Raw genomic sequence first — 15,417 nt, 5'->3', positions numbered from 1 at the left:
AGCTACGCCGCAGCTAACCGCAACGCTCATGGGTCATACACGGCACATTTTCTAATGGGACACCCCTTCCCGTGACTTTTGGCCACTCAATTGTGCGCTTGAAAACTTTGGAAGAGAATCGGACCAAAACATAAAGGCATAGAATTGGACTGTTTAACATTTGCAGACGACATGACACTAATTACCTAAGACATTAGGATTTACAAGACCAACTTGAACACCTGCAAGAACAAGCAGCCAAAATTGGGTTACAAATTTCATTTGAAAAAATAAAATTTATGGCAGGCATCAAAACTGCCCTAACTGAACACTAAATTGGCTCCAACATCTCTCCAGTGAAAGAATTTTAAATATTTAGGCAAATGGATTACTAAAAATTGTAATGAAACGAAATCTCTTGAATCGCAACTGCAGAAAATAGAGACTACATTTCAGTTAACAAAAATATATTATTATTATTATTATTATTATTATTATTATTATTATTATTATTATTATTATTATTATTATTATTATTATTATTATTATTATTATTATTATTATTATTATGTCCGACTCGTTGGCTGAATGGTCAGCGTACTGGCCTTCGGTTCAGAGGGTCCCGGGTTCGATTCCCGGCCGGGTCGGGGATTTTAACCTTAATTGGTTAATTCCAATGGCCCGGGGGCTGGGTGTTTGTGATGTCCTCAACATCCCTGCAACTCACACACCACACACAACACTATCCTTCACCACAATAACACGCAGTTACCTACACATGGCAGATGCCGCCTACCCTCATCGGAGGGTCTGCCTTACAAGGGCTGCACTCGGCTAGAAATAGCCACACGAAATTTATTATTATTATTATTATTATTATTATGCGTGAATGGTCCCTTTCGGAACACACGAAGCTTTATTGATTATTTCGTTTGCGGAGGATCCAGGATGCTTTCATCTGTTGACTAAAAATCCTCTTCTTTCTTCCGTCCACTTGGTACCTGCTCTTTTTTGGTATTTCATTCTTCCCACTTGTCGCGGGGGTTTCGTGCGATAGTTTACCAGAGAGCTCCGACTCTCTCCCATGTTTTCGTGGTCGTCCAGGCTCCCCAGAATCCAAAAGCCTGGTTGCTCATAGGTCAGTTGGTCTGTGGCGGAAACTCTGCCACCACTCCTGCATATCATATGAACCGTTTTGTTACATGCTTCAGAAACCTTAATCATTGGTGGCGAGTCACTAACCAAAGACATACAGAAGCAGAAAAGGAAAATTTAAAGAAAAATTTTTGCCCCAGTTTGTATAGAGGGAATACGGAGGAAAAAATCATCCCAGGAAATATATTGTCATTCTGAAAAAAATATCTCACACTTTTCGGAAAAGACGACTGAAATTTTATGGACACATCAGAATGAACAGTAACAGACTAAGCAAAAGAATTCTCAACCTGGCCCTTTCGTCTAAAACGAAGAAAAGCTGGCTTCGTGAAAACGAAGCAGATCGCCAGGAAATCAACATCTCGGAAGACAGCATACAGGACAGATGTAAATTCAGAACCAAAATCGACAATCACCAGTTTGAAGACAAACCTAACACCACAGCCACTATACCTTGGATAGAAGAACGAAGGAAGAAGCTCACCGAGAGGATGTAGAGATTTGGGGAGGAGAAGGCCAACACATCAGCTAAGCTGGTTCAATCGAGCTCCTAAGTAGGGCATAACGATGTAAAAATAATATTATACATCACGGCCATGACGTGGAAAATGCGTTTTTAAAGCTGATCAATGAAAACGATTGTTCGTCCATTTCTAGGATCGTAGTATCTAAGTGCAAATGGTTTCTAGAGGACCCGCTGCAAACGCTGTTGACGATTAAGATGCCAGATACCATACCACCTGGACTACATTTACAAAATAAGAAACATACGCCTCAACCCAGGATTGATCCCTCGACCTCCTGATTGCTAACCGAAAACTCCATCCACGACGACTACATGCTGACAGAGACCCTACATGTGGTTACAGTGTTGCTAGATTGCCACTCTTCTACGTCCTTTTCCTGCCGGATATACTCGCAGGACGAACTTTTGTGAGAGACAATTTTTATTGCTGCCATGTGAGGAGTCGCACTGCGACGCCCGAGTGCACAAATTTCAATTCATTCTGTATATAAGTTGGGGTGCTCTTGTTATTTCCGTGATAAAATTCGAAAAAAAAAACGATGAACACGAAAAATGCCTAGAAGTTATGTGAGGATCCTTGTTATGTCTGCGTGTTACAAACGTCAAGTTTCCTGCAATTGTGATGGATTTGGTGTGGTGAGTAGCCAACGAGCATCACACCGTGCCAATGCTGCGGGAAGTACAGAGGTGCTGGAGACATTTCTCAACTGCTGGATAGTATAAAATTTAATGTAGCTATTGTTAGCCTGGTTCAGCCCTTGTAAGAGAGTGGGTGGCATGTGCCATGTATTTTATTTTATTTTTATTTTTTATTTTTTTTTTTGCAATTTTTACCATTTGCTTTACGTCGCACCGACACAGATATGTCTTATGGAAACGATGGGATAGGAAAGGGCTAGGAGAGGGAAGAAAAGGCCGTGGCCCTAATTAAGGTACAGTCCCAACATTTTCCCGGAGTGAAAATGAGACACCACGGAAAACCATCCTCGGCGCTGCCGACTGTGGGGTTCGAAACCACTACCTCCCGAATTCAAGGTTAGACCTACGCAACCCTAACCGCACGTCCAAGTCACTCGGTTATTATTGTGGATGGTAGTGTTGCAAGGATGTTGCCGACGGCACAAACACCTAGCCCCCGAGCCAGGTGAATTATCCATTTACGGTTAAAATCTCCGACCCAGCCGGGAATCAGACTCGAGGCCCTCGGAACTGAAGGCGACTACGCGGACCATTCAGCCAAGGAGCAAGACATTTCTGGATAAATAGTGCATTCAAAGGAATGTTGTATGTTTTTCACCAGCACTCTGCTCCAGTGCAAAAATCTGTGACGACACAACATTGGATGGCCTGCACGACCACATCACACCTAACATGTGGCCACCCAACTTGCCAGATCTGAATCCTCCGGATTAAAACGTGTGAGGTGTTGTTGAACGGAAGACTAATCAACATTCCAACAATACGGATGTTTCCCTGAAAAAAAACCATTACCCAAGAAATGTCCAATGTCTGTAAATATCCCTACATGTCAAGGTATCCGGTCCCACATTGAACTCACCATTGCGTCTAAAGGCGTTTTACATCGAGTGCATCTGTTCTCCAACCATTACTACGCCTGTGAACGAAGTTTAGCATCAATACGTTTCGTTATTCGTCAGATAAGGTCGTTTACCTTAAAGCTTCTAATATATCCTCCTTGTACTTTAGAGATATCATATAAATAGTTTCATGAAGAAATAAGTTCTTCCTCTAAACATTGCCCTCAAAACAGACACTACCCAGTTAACAGAAATTAAGACAGATTTGTACAGGATCACCCAAAAGTTCGTTAACATTTAACGAGGCAATGCTTCACGGAATATTGGGGGTAGAGAGGTAATAATTTACACACATGATTGGCATGGCACGGGGTTTTATTGACACCAAAATAAAGTACACAAAATAACCAACAGATGGCGCTTTATACGATATACAAGCAATAATTATCATAACAATCGAGGTTTAGCAAATACGATGTCTTTTATAACACATGTTCAACATGTCGGCCGTCATTTATCAACAGTATCTGTAGTCGAGCGACAACGTTGTGAAGAGCACTGTACAGCATATCTGTAAGTATGGTGAGAAATTGCCGTCGGATGTCATATTTTAGCATCCCTAATGAGGTCGGATGATCGCGGTAGACTTGGGACTTCAGGTAACCCAACAACCAATAATCACACTGATTGAGGTCAGGGGACCGCTGAGGCCAAGCATGGCATACAGCAATTACAGGCGCATCTGACGGCCTCTCTCACGATAGGTTCTTTTTATATCGAACACGGGTTTCATGCGACGTCACTCACGTGTTGTTCTCCAGCGCCATCTGTTGGCCTGTTTGTGCACTCGTTGTTGGTGTCAATAAAACTCCATGTCATGTCAAGCATTTGTGGCCATTTGTATCTGACGTGTTGCTGTCCAGCGCCATCTGTTGGTCATGTTGTGTACTTTATTTTGGTGCCAATAAAACCCCATGTCATGCCAATCATGTGAGTCAATTATTACCTCCCCACTTCCAATATTCCGTGTGAAGTATTGCCTCGTCAAATGTTAACGAACTTTTTGGCCACCCTATATATTTCTTTTTTCCCCCTTTTTACAGTCTGTTTCAAGTCGCAACGACACAGATAGTTCTTATGGTGACGATGGGATAGGAAAGGGCTAAGAGTGGGAAGGAAACGACCGTGTCTTTGATTAAGGTACAGTCCCAGCTTTGAAAATAGGAAACCACGGAAAATCATATTTAGAGCTGCCGATCGTAGGATTCGAGCCCACTATCTTCCAAATGCAACCTGATAGATTCGTAACCAAACCGCACAGCCACTTGTTCGGTGTATGTTTCTTAACTACGCCTGTAACTTGAATCTCGATTAATTCTTAGGCACAGTGAGTTATTGAGACATAACAGAAAATTCACACAATACAGGTCCTCGTAAGCACATTTATGTATTAATATATTGCTTCTTAAGGAATAAAATAAAGTTTATTTATTGCTGTCAACGAATAGGCTAGTTGTAACCAAAATGTATTTACCAAAATTGTATAATACTTAATTATAAATTAAATTCTTGAACCGTGCCGGTTGGCGACGCGATATTACCGGGTACCAAAAAGCTTGCATTCGGGATGGTGGGTTCGAACACTGCTATTAGTAGCCCTTAAAATAGTTTTATGTGCTTTCCTATGTCCACACCAAGCTATAATCGCTATTTTTTAAAAAAAGTTCTTGATCTTCAAGAAAATTAGATCTAACTAAGCGTTTCAAACATTTCTGTACCGGGAGGTACACCTCTACGCCGCACATTTAAAACTTGCTCCTTAAAGAACTCCTCTACAGGAGAAACACTGAACTTGAAACTGAACCAACTTATAAATTTTCTCTGAAGATGGCACCACTAAAATTTTGTTATTGTGAAGTTTCCTGTACTGTGTGAAATTCAACTTGTTTTGTTTTCCATTTATGAAGAAGTTTGGACATTCTTTCATAGATGTCACCGCTAAAAAAACTATGATCATGCACCCTGGTGCGAAGTGAAAGAACTTTTTTGAAGAAATTTTGTATTCATAAGTTTTTCGTTACTAAATTTTGTTCATTCATCTTTAGTTTGGCAATATTTATCTTTTCTTTCCGCCAGTTTTGAATGTAGCCAATCAAGAATTTCTGGAATTAATTTTCAACCAATCCCGTATTTCTTCTTCGATATTGAGTGTAAACTTTTCATCCACCAATAAAATTGTGAGGGTGTGGCTGTTTTATTCGTGAAAGGTCTCGAACTTTCCCCGAGGGTTTATAAACAGCAGATTTTCTCGTCTCTTGGCCATTTGATCGTCGTCTAACTCTGTGTGTGTGTGTGTGTGTGTGTGTGTGTGTGTGTGTGTGTGTGTGTGTGTGTGTGTGTGTGTGTGTGTGTGTGTGTGTGTGTGTGTGTGTGTGTGTGTGTGTGTGTGTGTGTGTGTGTGTGTGTGTGTGTGTGTGTGTGTGTGTGTGTGTGTGTGTGTGTGTGTGTGTGTGTGTGTGTGTGTGTGTGTGTGTGTGTGTGTGTGTGTGTGCCTGTGTCAAGCAGGGGGCGGGAGGCGCCTCTTTCATCAGGCAGCAGTACTCCGACATGGTATGGTATGGTATGGTACGGTATGCTATCGTATGGTATGGTATGGTATGATCTAACCAAGCGTTTCAAATACTACATTCGCTTATTTCACAGGTATGTGAATTGGAATTAATTAATTTTAATGTGGAAATAATTCTAATGTTGGGCTTGGCCTTTAATAGGTTTTTCAATGTACTTACCGACGCCTGGCTCTCTATACAGACCGCCAGGGCTGAAGACGAGCAGAAGCACAACAGCAAGGCGCATCCCTGGTGTTAGACGCCGTACGCATGTGAGAGCTCATGACGTCTGAGACACACCTTGCAGTTCAAGCTAAGATCATAACAAACAAGAGAATACGTCGTGTCTGTTATCTTTATAGCTTAATAAGTGTGTATATTTGAACGCTGTATTTGAATTTCTTAGTTATGATATAATTCTTCCATGTCTTATAAAATCGTGCCAAGAAGAACTACGGTAAGGCGATATATAAGGCAAATATCCAACTATACCAGGTCTGACAAACTTGCTTTATGGTAGAATCTGCGTTTTCCCCCTTAATACCAACCGCGAGTTAACACATAAACTATATCCACCCTCTTCATATTACCGCAAATCTAAAACTGTGAGGTCCTTCAGTGTGTCGAAACGAATTCAGATTAAACAAAATGAAATTATATCTTTTTTAGAAAACATTTAATTTTATACCTGAAAAATAAAATTTAATTTCCTCTTTCAGATAAACTCTCATTTTCGCGTCGGTTGCTCTAGCATTGAGCAATAGTGGCCTGTGTCAATGTGACGGATTATGGACTTCGGGATTAAATATCTGTTCTGAGCAAGATGTGCCCTTTCTAAATCCACTCTCTTATTATTATTATTATTATTATTATTATTATTATTATTATTATTATTATTATTATTATTATTATTATTATTATTATTATTATTCCAACGGCCGTAACCGTGTTGAAACACCGGATCCCGTGAGATCTCCGAAGTTAAGCAACATTGGGTGTGGTCAAGATTTGGATGCGTTGCCACGCGCAGTTGGTGGTGGGTAAGGGAATGGAGGAGCGGAAAATAACTGGCCACTCCACCGTACGTAAACTCCGGCTCAGACTCAGACACACCTCTGCGGAGGTTCGGATCTGCCTTCGGGCAGAATGCACCCTTACCTTTTATTATTATTATTATTATTATTATTATTATTATTATTATTATTATTATTATTATTATTATTCATCTGTTTACCCTCCAGGTTCGGTTTTTCCCTCGGACTTAGCGAGGGATCCCACCTCTACCGCCTCAAGGGCAGTGTACTTCAGACTCTTGGTCGGGGATACAACTGGGGAGTATGACCAGTACCTCGCCCAGGCGGCCTCACCTGCTATATTGAACAGGGGCCTTGTGGAGGGATGGGAAGATGGGGAGGGATAGGCAAGGAAGAGGGAAGAGAGCGGCCGTGGCCTTAGGTTAGGTACCATCCCGGCATTCGCCTGGAGGAGAAGTGGGAAACCACGGAAAACCACTTCGAGGATGGCTGAGGTGGGAATCGAACCCACCTCTACTCAGTTGACCTCCCGAGGCTGAGTGGACCCCGTTCCAGCCCTCGTACCACTTTTCAAATTTTCGTGGCAGAGCCGGGAATCGAACCCGGACCTCCGGGGGTGGCAGCTAATCACGCTAACCACTACACCACAGGGGCGGCTATTATTATTATTATTATTATTATTATTATTATTATTATTATTATTATTATTATTATTATTATTATTATTATTATTATTATTATTGTAGCGGCCAGTCAAACTGCGCGCCTTCTATAAGGCCATCTATGTCAACAAACTTGAACTGGTGTACTACAAGATGCTTTGGTCTTCAGCTATTAGATGTTTCTATCATCGGTTTAATTGTTCCCTCTAGCGGGAGAAACTCGAATTATTTCATAAAGGAATATGTATTTTCGATGTTTATTAGTGTGGTTCTTAGGTTTTTTAATGTACCGAAGTTGTCAACACTGCAGCTGGTTCCTCCTCAATTGTAATTAACCTATCAGATTTTTGTATATCTTCTTTCGCTAATTAAAACCGGGTGTGTGTATAGGTATCGAGCCTATCAGTTGGGAGTTCTTGAAGATTCCCTTAAAAGTACTATAAAAGAAGGGCCGTATTGTCTGAATTGCTCCAGTGATTTGAGTGCGGAGTGTCCAAAGGGAGGCAGGGGCGCGGCTTGCGTGTGGAAGGTCCAGCGACTCAAGATAATGGCAGAATTTTCTTACACATGTGATAGCTTCTGCGGACAGTGTAAGGGGAAGGTTTCAAACTCTTATCAAAAGTCATCTCCTTGGAGGGGTGGAAGATAAAGGCTTCCACCATTCGTAACCTAGGCACGTGATGGGTAGACTGGTTAGCTCTACGCCCGGCCGCCTTTGCCCCCAGGAATTAACCTGGTACTCATTTTGGTGTAGGCTGAGTGCACCTCAGGGCCATGTGCACCTCCGGAAGTGAAAATCTCGTTTCTTAAATTTTACGACTTCCTGACGGGGATTCGAACCCTTCCGGGTGAACCGAGAACGCCTTTACCGCTTCGGCCAGGTAGCCCCTTCAACCTCTTATATTTAATGTAAATTTCTCATTTTGGTGGTTTAAATGTAGAATTTTTGGAAAGTAAAGGACTCTGTTCCATTCCCTACTGGGAAATATGTCATCTGAAACGGAACAAAGAGTGATTACCCTCTGTCGGTTCCCATTCAACTTGGCGTGGGGTGACTAAAGTTCTTTTTTTCTTTTTTCTTTTTTTGCTATTTGTTTCGACACAGATAGGTCTTATTGCGACGATGGGATAGGAAAGGCCTAGGAAGTGGAAGGAAGCGGCCGTGGTCTTCATTAAGGTACAGCCCCGGCCCGGCATTTGCCTGGTGTGAAAATGGGAAAACACGGAAAATCATCTTCAGGGCTGCCGACAGTGGGGCTCGAACCCACTATCTCCCGATTACTGGATACTGGCCGCACTTAAGCGACTGCAGCTATCGAGCTCGGTATTAAAGTTCTCTAAACCTTTAAATTTCTTAAAACTTATCGGACATTAATGTTTTTCATTTAGTCACGCTGGTGTAGTATAGAGCCTCTGTATGTTTGGGCCAAAAGCTCACTTAAGGTTTTAACTATTTCTATAAAGAGGGCAAGTGTTTCACCTCATAGCCTTCCGTTTTTGGCCAGTCACGTGCAACCTTCCTCTTTTTACACTAAGGCCACTTAGTATGGGCAATTATGTACTGTAAATTTATTGGTGTAGTGTTTCTGGTGTTAGTTCTCTTTGAGAACAGTGAACCCTTTAACTGTTGAGCAATAGATAAGCCCACATCGGGGCAACGGTGTGTAAATATTTTAATTGAGGACAACCGATAGGTTGTCAGGTGGAACTTAAGAAATTGATGCCTTTGCGAGGCTGGACTATGGTACCTTTGGAGCACAGGCTCATATGTTGTATAAATGATCGAAGCAAAACACGCTCTTGTAAAATATGGTTCCTATCAAGAGCAATGAGGCACTTTTCCATTTCTATGTAAATTAACCATTTGTAATTCTCTCAAGTGTTTGTACCTGATGTTCAGACTTCTAAGTCACGTATATTGTTAGAGTCGACGAACTCATTAATATTGTTGTTAATCATTCATATTTTCTACTTACCGGTATCAAATTTTAAACTTGAAAAAGAAAAAGGAAAGAAGTAAAATTTATAAATGTGTTGTGTTAAGTCCTGCTCTAGTTAATTCTTTGTCCATCCATTCAACCCTCACGCTCCTTATCCATCTGCGAGTCACGATACTTCCGTAACAATTATTATTATTATTATTATTATTATTATTATTATTATTATTATTATTATTATTTAATTTTTCTTGTGTAATCTGTTATTAAATGTTTTTCGAAAATCTTTCTTTCTTTCTTTCTTTCTTTCTTTCTTTCTTTCTTTCTTTCTTTCTTTCTTTCTTTCTTTCTTTACTTCCTTCGTTCGTTCGTTCGTTCGTTCGTTCGTTCGTTCGTTATTATTCCACTTACCTTCCAGATTTGCTTTTTCCCTCTGACTCTAACGCCTCAAAGGCAGTGTCCTGGAGCGTGGGGCTTTTGGTTGAGCGGAGATACAACTGAGCAGGAGGACCAATACCTCGCCCAGGAAGCCTCACCTGCTATGCTGAACAGGGGGCTTGTGGTAGGATGGGAAGATCGGAAGGGATAGACAAGGAAGAGGGAAGGAAGCGACCGTGGCTTTAAGTTAGATATCATCCCGGAGAAGTAGAAAACCACGGAAAACCACTTCAAGGATGGTTGAGATCGGAATCGAACCCCCTCTACTCATTTGACCTCTCGAGGCTAAGTGGACCCGTTCCAGCCCTTTTACTACTTTTAAAATTTCGTGGCAGAGCCAGGAATCGAACCCATGCCTCCAGGGATGGAACCTAATCACACTAATCACTTCAACACAGTGGCGGACCATTATTATTATTATTATTATTATTATTATTATTATTATTATTATTATTATTATTATTATTATTATTATTATTATTATTATTTCTGGCTGATTTCTTCCACTTTCAATCTGATTGTTGGGTCTATAATGAATTTATTTCTGGTGATCACCGGGCTGTGCGGTTAAGGGCGCGCAGCTGGGAGCTTGCGTCCGGGAGATAGTGGGTTCGAACCCCACTGTCGGCAGCCCTGAATATGGTTTTCTGTGGTTTTCCATGTTCACCCCAGGCAAGGGGCTGTACCTTAAATTAAGGCCACTGCCGCTTCCTTCCCACTCCCAGGCCTTTCCTACCTTATCGTCGCCATAAGAACTATCTATGTCGGTGCAACGTAAAGAATTGTAAAAAGAAAATCTGCTGACCTTTGAATATACCAAGAGGTCTATTCGTCTATTGGAGCTGTTTGTTGCTTTGTGTGTACACTGAATAGAACCAGTTGAAGACCTACGTTCAACCTGTTGGATTTCTCCGGTAGTTGAACCCGAGACTTTCCGATTTCTAGCACCAAACTTGCCAGTCTCCGTCTTCAATTAACACACCCTTGTCTACAAACCTGTATGTCCTGAACCTGGTAACCTCCATTACTTTCACTACTTTTCCCAGCTGGCCCACATACTGAGCGGCAAACTGTGGTCAACTCCCTCCTCGTTTCTCACCATATCGGTGTCTCCACGGTTCTTTTCGATCAACTCGAGCGGAACTTCTCGACCTCTATTTGACTGACCAATACTTAGACATGCTTCTTACTAGTGAGATTAATGACCTTTTAAATCACCACACCATGAAACTGCCTTCCGTGTCTTCAAACAAGAACACTCACTGTTCTGAAAGAAAGAAACTAGCCGTGAATTACGTCGTATTTACTCCGTCATCATTCTCAATTTGTTCTTCCTTTTGTTACTGGAAGTCTCTCTGGAGACTGCCATCATCTTTTTTTTTCTCACCAACATGGTCGTGGTTCGAATCCGACCAATGCAACTGCGGTTTTTGAAATGTAAATTGAGGCGGTACATTCCAAAACTGGCACAGAGCGCTGAGCTATATATCACTCACTAGGCCAGTCCTGAAATATGGAGCAGTCGTATGGGATCCACACCAAACAGGACTCATCAAATCAAATCAAAATCACTTTATTTGCAAATGAGGTGTCTACCACGGTGGCAAATGGTACACGATAATACATTATTATCAAGCACTAGTTTTTTAAATTAACAAGAGAAGAAGACATTTTCGTAAAATACAGTATTGTACAATTTACACTAACAATTTATCTATTAAACACACAACTCATCCTTTATAAATTTATATTATTTACATAATTCTACTCATAATATATTCTTCTTCTTCTTCTTCTTCTTCTTCTTCTTCTTCTTCTGCTTCTGCTTCTTCTGTTTACCCTCCAGGGTTGGTTTCTCCCTCGGACTCAGCGAGGGATCCCACCTCTACCGCCTCAAGGGCAGTGTCCTGGAGCTTTAGACTCTGAGTCGGGGGATACAACTGGAGAGGATGACTAGTACCTCGCCACGGATTGGAATGTATGAATACAACCGCGTGCCTTGTCCAAACTGATGCCTCTTCATCTGCTGTTGCTGCTGTCCTTCTTCAGGAAACGGAACTCGGAAGGCGGCCCATCGCCTATGCGTCTAGGACATTTTAGGCTCAAGAAGCCAAGTATTCTATCTATGAATTAGAAGGTTTGGCAGTCTTGCTTGCCCTGGAGAAGTTCCGTCTTTATCTGGAACATGTAAAATTCGAATTAGAGACAGACAACCAAGCCTTAAGTTGGGTATTAGCTACTGCAGGTCTCGTCGTACTGGACGCATCGCCCGATGGGCTATCAGGATCTCAGCATTCCAATTCGATGTGCGACACATTAGGGGATCAGAAAATGTAGTTGCTGGTGGGCTAAGCCGTATGTATTCTAGTGATGTTGAGACTAGTGAATAGGAACATAGTTCTTCTCTCCCCATGCCCATACCTTCTAGTATTAATGCTATTTTGACGGATGCCCCTAAGCTATTCCGTGAGATTGAGAAATATCAACGAGAAGATCCAGTTCTAGCTCCCATTATGGAAACCCTTTCTTATGGAGAACATGTTGTCCCTTATGTGTAGTCACTTCGTATCACTTGCATTTGTGGAAGTAGCGCCAGAAGTTGAACAAGATGGTATGCTCTTACTTGAACAGCAATTCTTAGCAAGATGGGAAAATGACCCGCACTTGAAGCAACCTTGAGACGGATCACCTCCGTTCCTAGTTCCTCTCGATTTTACCAAGGGACACGTATTCCTATGGTGTTCAGTTGATCCACATGCATAAGACTTCCGAGTGGGAAAGGTTCAGCAAGGTGGTGGCCGAGCACTGTTAGATGGCGGAGGGGACTCTTTGGCGACTCGTAAGGTGTCAGAGTACCTTACTCCTTCGGTTGACACTGACATTGCCTCTAATTCCGAGAAGGTTTGGGGCCGAGACGCGAAACATAAGTACGACCTGTAGGGCGGAGAGATTCCTTCTACTATAGCTTGGACAATTTGATCTTCTGGGAAATGAAGAGCGAAAGCCCTGGTGCAAAACTTTATGTCACCGAGCTCGATAGCTGCAGTCGCTTAAGTGCGGCCAGTATCCAGTATTCGGGAGATAGTAGGTTCGAACCCCACTGTCGGCAACCGTGAAAATGGTTTTCCGTGGTTTCCCATTTTCACACCAGGCAAATGCTGGGGCTGTACCTTAATTAAGGCCACGGCCGCTTCCTTCCCACTCCCAGCCCTATCCTGTCCCCTCGTCGCCATAAGACCTATCTGTGTCGGTGCGACGTAAAGCAACTAGCAAAGAAACTTTATATCTTGAATAAAGTCGGCGAGGTTCTCGTCCAACCTCTGTGCTCTGAAATAGTACTTCTGGATCAAAGATGACATAGCTCTAGCCGGAATGAAGTTAGCCAAAACTGGGCATGGAAATCTTCAATTGACGATCTATCAGCTATTGCGTTTACAATTTTGCACGAGAATATACCTACAGAATAGGGGTAAATTATTTGAAGTATTTGGGAGTGAAAGAGAGCAAACACTAAAGCATGGTCTTGAAATTCGACTTAAAATCTTAAAAACGAAATGACGTCATTAGTTGAGTTAATGGAGAACTTTGATATACCTTTAAGCAACATGGCTAAGGGGTGGGGCAAGCTGCTGAAGCCGAGCGACATAATAGGTGACGGCATTTGAGATTGAGAAGGTTCAAACACTGCATTAGTCATAAAGAACGGTGGAAGTTGTCTTGGATGAGCAGACGCCGTTTCCGTTGGGACGGATGTTTCTTGAGTAGCCACAGATTTCCTACTCTCAATAGCCTTACTAGAGAGTTCTCTTCCTCAGCTAAGTTTACTGTTTGAACAGGGTCAACTTTAGCACTAGCGCCCCCGATAACAATTGACTAACTCTATTCGACATATCAGAAAGGTGTTCCTGCCGGGCTGAGTGACTCAGACGGTTGAGACGCTGGCCTCCTGGCCCCAACTTGGCAGGTTCGATCCTGGCTCAGGCCGGTGGTATTTGAAGGTGCTCAAATACGTCAGCCTCGTGTCGGTAGATTTACTGGCACGTAAAAGAACCCTTGCGGGACAAAATTCCGGCACCTCGGTATCTCCGAAAACCGTAAAAGTAGTTAGTGGGACGTAAAGCAAATAACATTATTATCAGAAAGGTGTTCCAATAGATTACTTGGTTCCTTAGCATGATCCTCCTTCAATTTTAGAGGCAATAGGTCCCTAGCCCTATTATAGAAGTGAAACAGTCTAGCTTGAACTCTTTTAAGTTGATTAGCGGATGGATCTCCCCCTGTGGGTGGGGGCGGTAGAATAACACTCACGGTATCCCCTGCCTGTCGTAAGAGGTGACTAAAATGGGCCTCAGGGGCTCTGAACTTTGGATCGTGGGTTGTCGACCACGGGGCGCTCAGCTGAGTCCTGGCATTGCTTCCACTTGTGTCAGGCTCCTCACTTTCATCTATCCTATCCGACCACCCTTGGTCAACTCTTGTTCTTTTCCGACCCCGACGCTATTAGGTTTACGAGGGCTAGGGAGTCTTTAATTTTCATGCCCTTCGCGGCCCTTGTCTTCCTTTGGCCGATACCTTCATTTTTCGAAGTGTCGGACCCCTTCCATTTTTTCTCTCTGATTAGTGTTATATAGAGGATGGTTGCCTAGTTGTACTTCCTCTTAAAACAATAATCACCACCACCACCACTTAGCGGATGGATCGCTTACTTCAAAAAAAACAAAAAAAACAAAAGAAAATCTAACTACAAAAGCTAACTCGGTGGTATTATCCGTGACAGTGGATAGAGCCTCATCAATTTCCTTCTCCTCAAATACCGGGATACAAATAGGAAGTTCTAAGGATTCCTTAAGTTCGGCAATATCTGCCCGACTAGGGTTTTAAACTTCTAAGGGTAATTTTCAAGGAATGCGAGTGTCCACCTCCGAATCATTTTGATATTTGGGCCAGTAACTTTAACCTGTGTTGTTTTCTTCCCACAAAGCCCCGGTAGAATGAGTATTCGATACTCTTGTAAAGGTCAATCATTTATGTTAAGTGGTTAAACTGTTGAGAGTAAGACAGTGAATTATTTTTTAATTGTAAAATGTAGGCTGTGCCTCGAGAGGCCTGGAAAGTCCTAAATTTTAGTGAGCAAAGATGCTCTGGTTGTTGAAGTTTGTCGTGATAAGGAAGTAAAGGTATAAGATTTGGAGCTTAAATCCAGGAGATAGTGAGTTCGAATGCCATTGTCGGTAGCCCAGAAGATGGTTTTTTGTGGTTTCCCATTTTCACACTAGGCAAATGCTGGTACTGTACTTTAATTAAGGCCACGGCCGCTTCCTTCCAACTCCTAGGCCTTTCCTATCCCATCGTCGCAATAAGACCTATCTGTGTCGGTGCTACGTAAAGCCACTAGCAAAACAAAGAAAAGTACAAACAAACTCTTACATTCGGCTAAATAGTCTCGGCTCTGGTTCCGAACCAAAAACTGACAAGGAAACCAAAGAACGACATCCAGAAAAATTTGTACAATGGCAAAATTGTGAAATGGACAGACTGC

At 42.3% G+C, this 15,417-nt stretch overlaps 1 protein-coding gene across 1 annotated transcript in view; it reads right to left on the bottom strand.

The window, feature by feature from the left end:
• Nucleotides 1–6,114, bottom strand: part of LOC136883266 (delta-like protein 1) — a 192,803-nt gene extending 186,689 nt beyond the window's left edge. The window contains exon 1 of the mRNA XM_067155477.2: nucleotides 5,988–6,114. Coding sequence (XP_067011578.2) covers nucleotides 5,988–6,054 — 67 coding nt within the window. The 5' untranslated portion in view covers nucleotides 6,055–6,114. The remainder of the gene's footprint in view (nucleotides 1–5,987) is intronic.
• Nucleotides 6,115–15,417: the final 9,303 nt, after the last annotated feature.

The sequence above is a fragment of the Anabrus simplex genome, chromosome 11 (genome assembly GCF_040414725.1).
Source record: "Anabrus simplex isolate iqAnaSimp1 chromosome 11, ASM4041472v1, whole genome shotgun sequence".
Lineage (NCBI taxonomy): Eukaryota > Metazoa > Arthropoda > Insecta > Orthoptera > Tettigoniidae > Anabrus > Anabrus simplex.
Note: the sequence above shows the minus strand (reverse complement) of the source record. Positions and strands in the feature narration are given on the sequence as shown.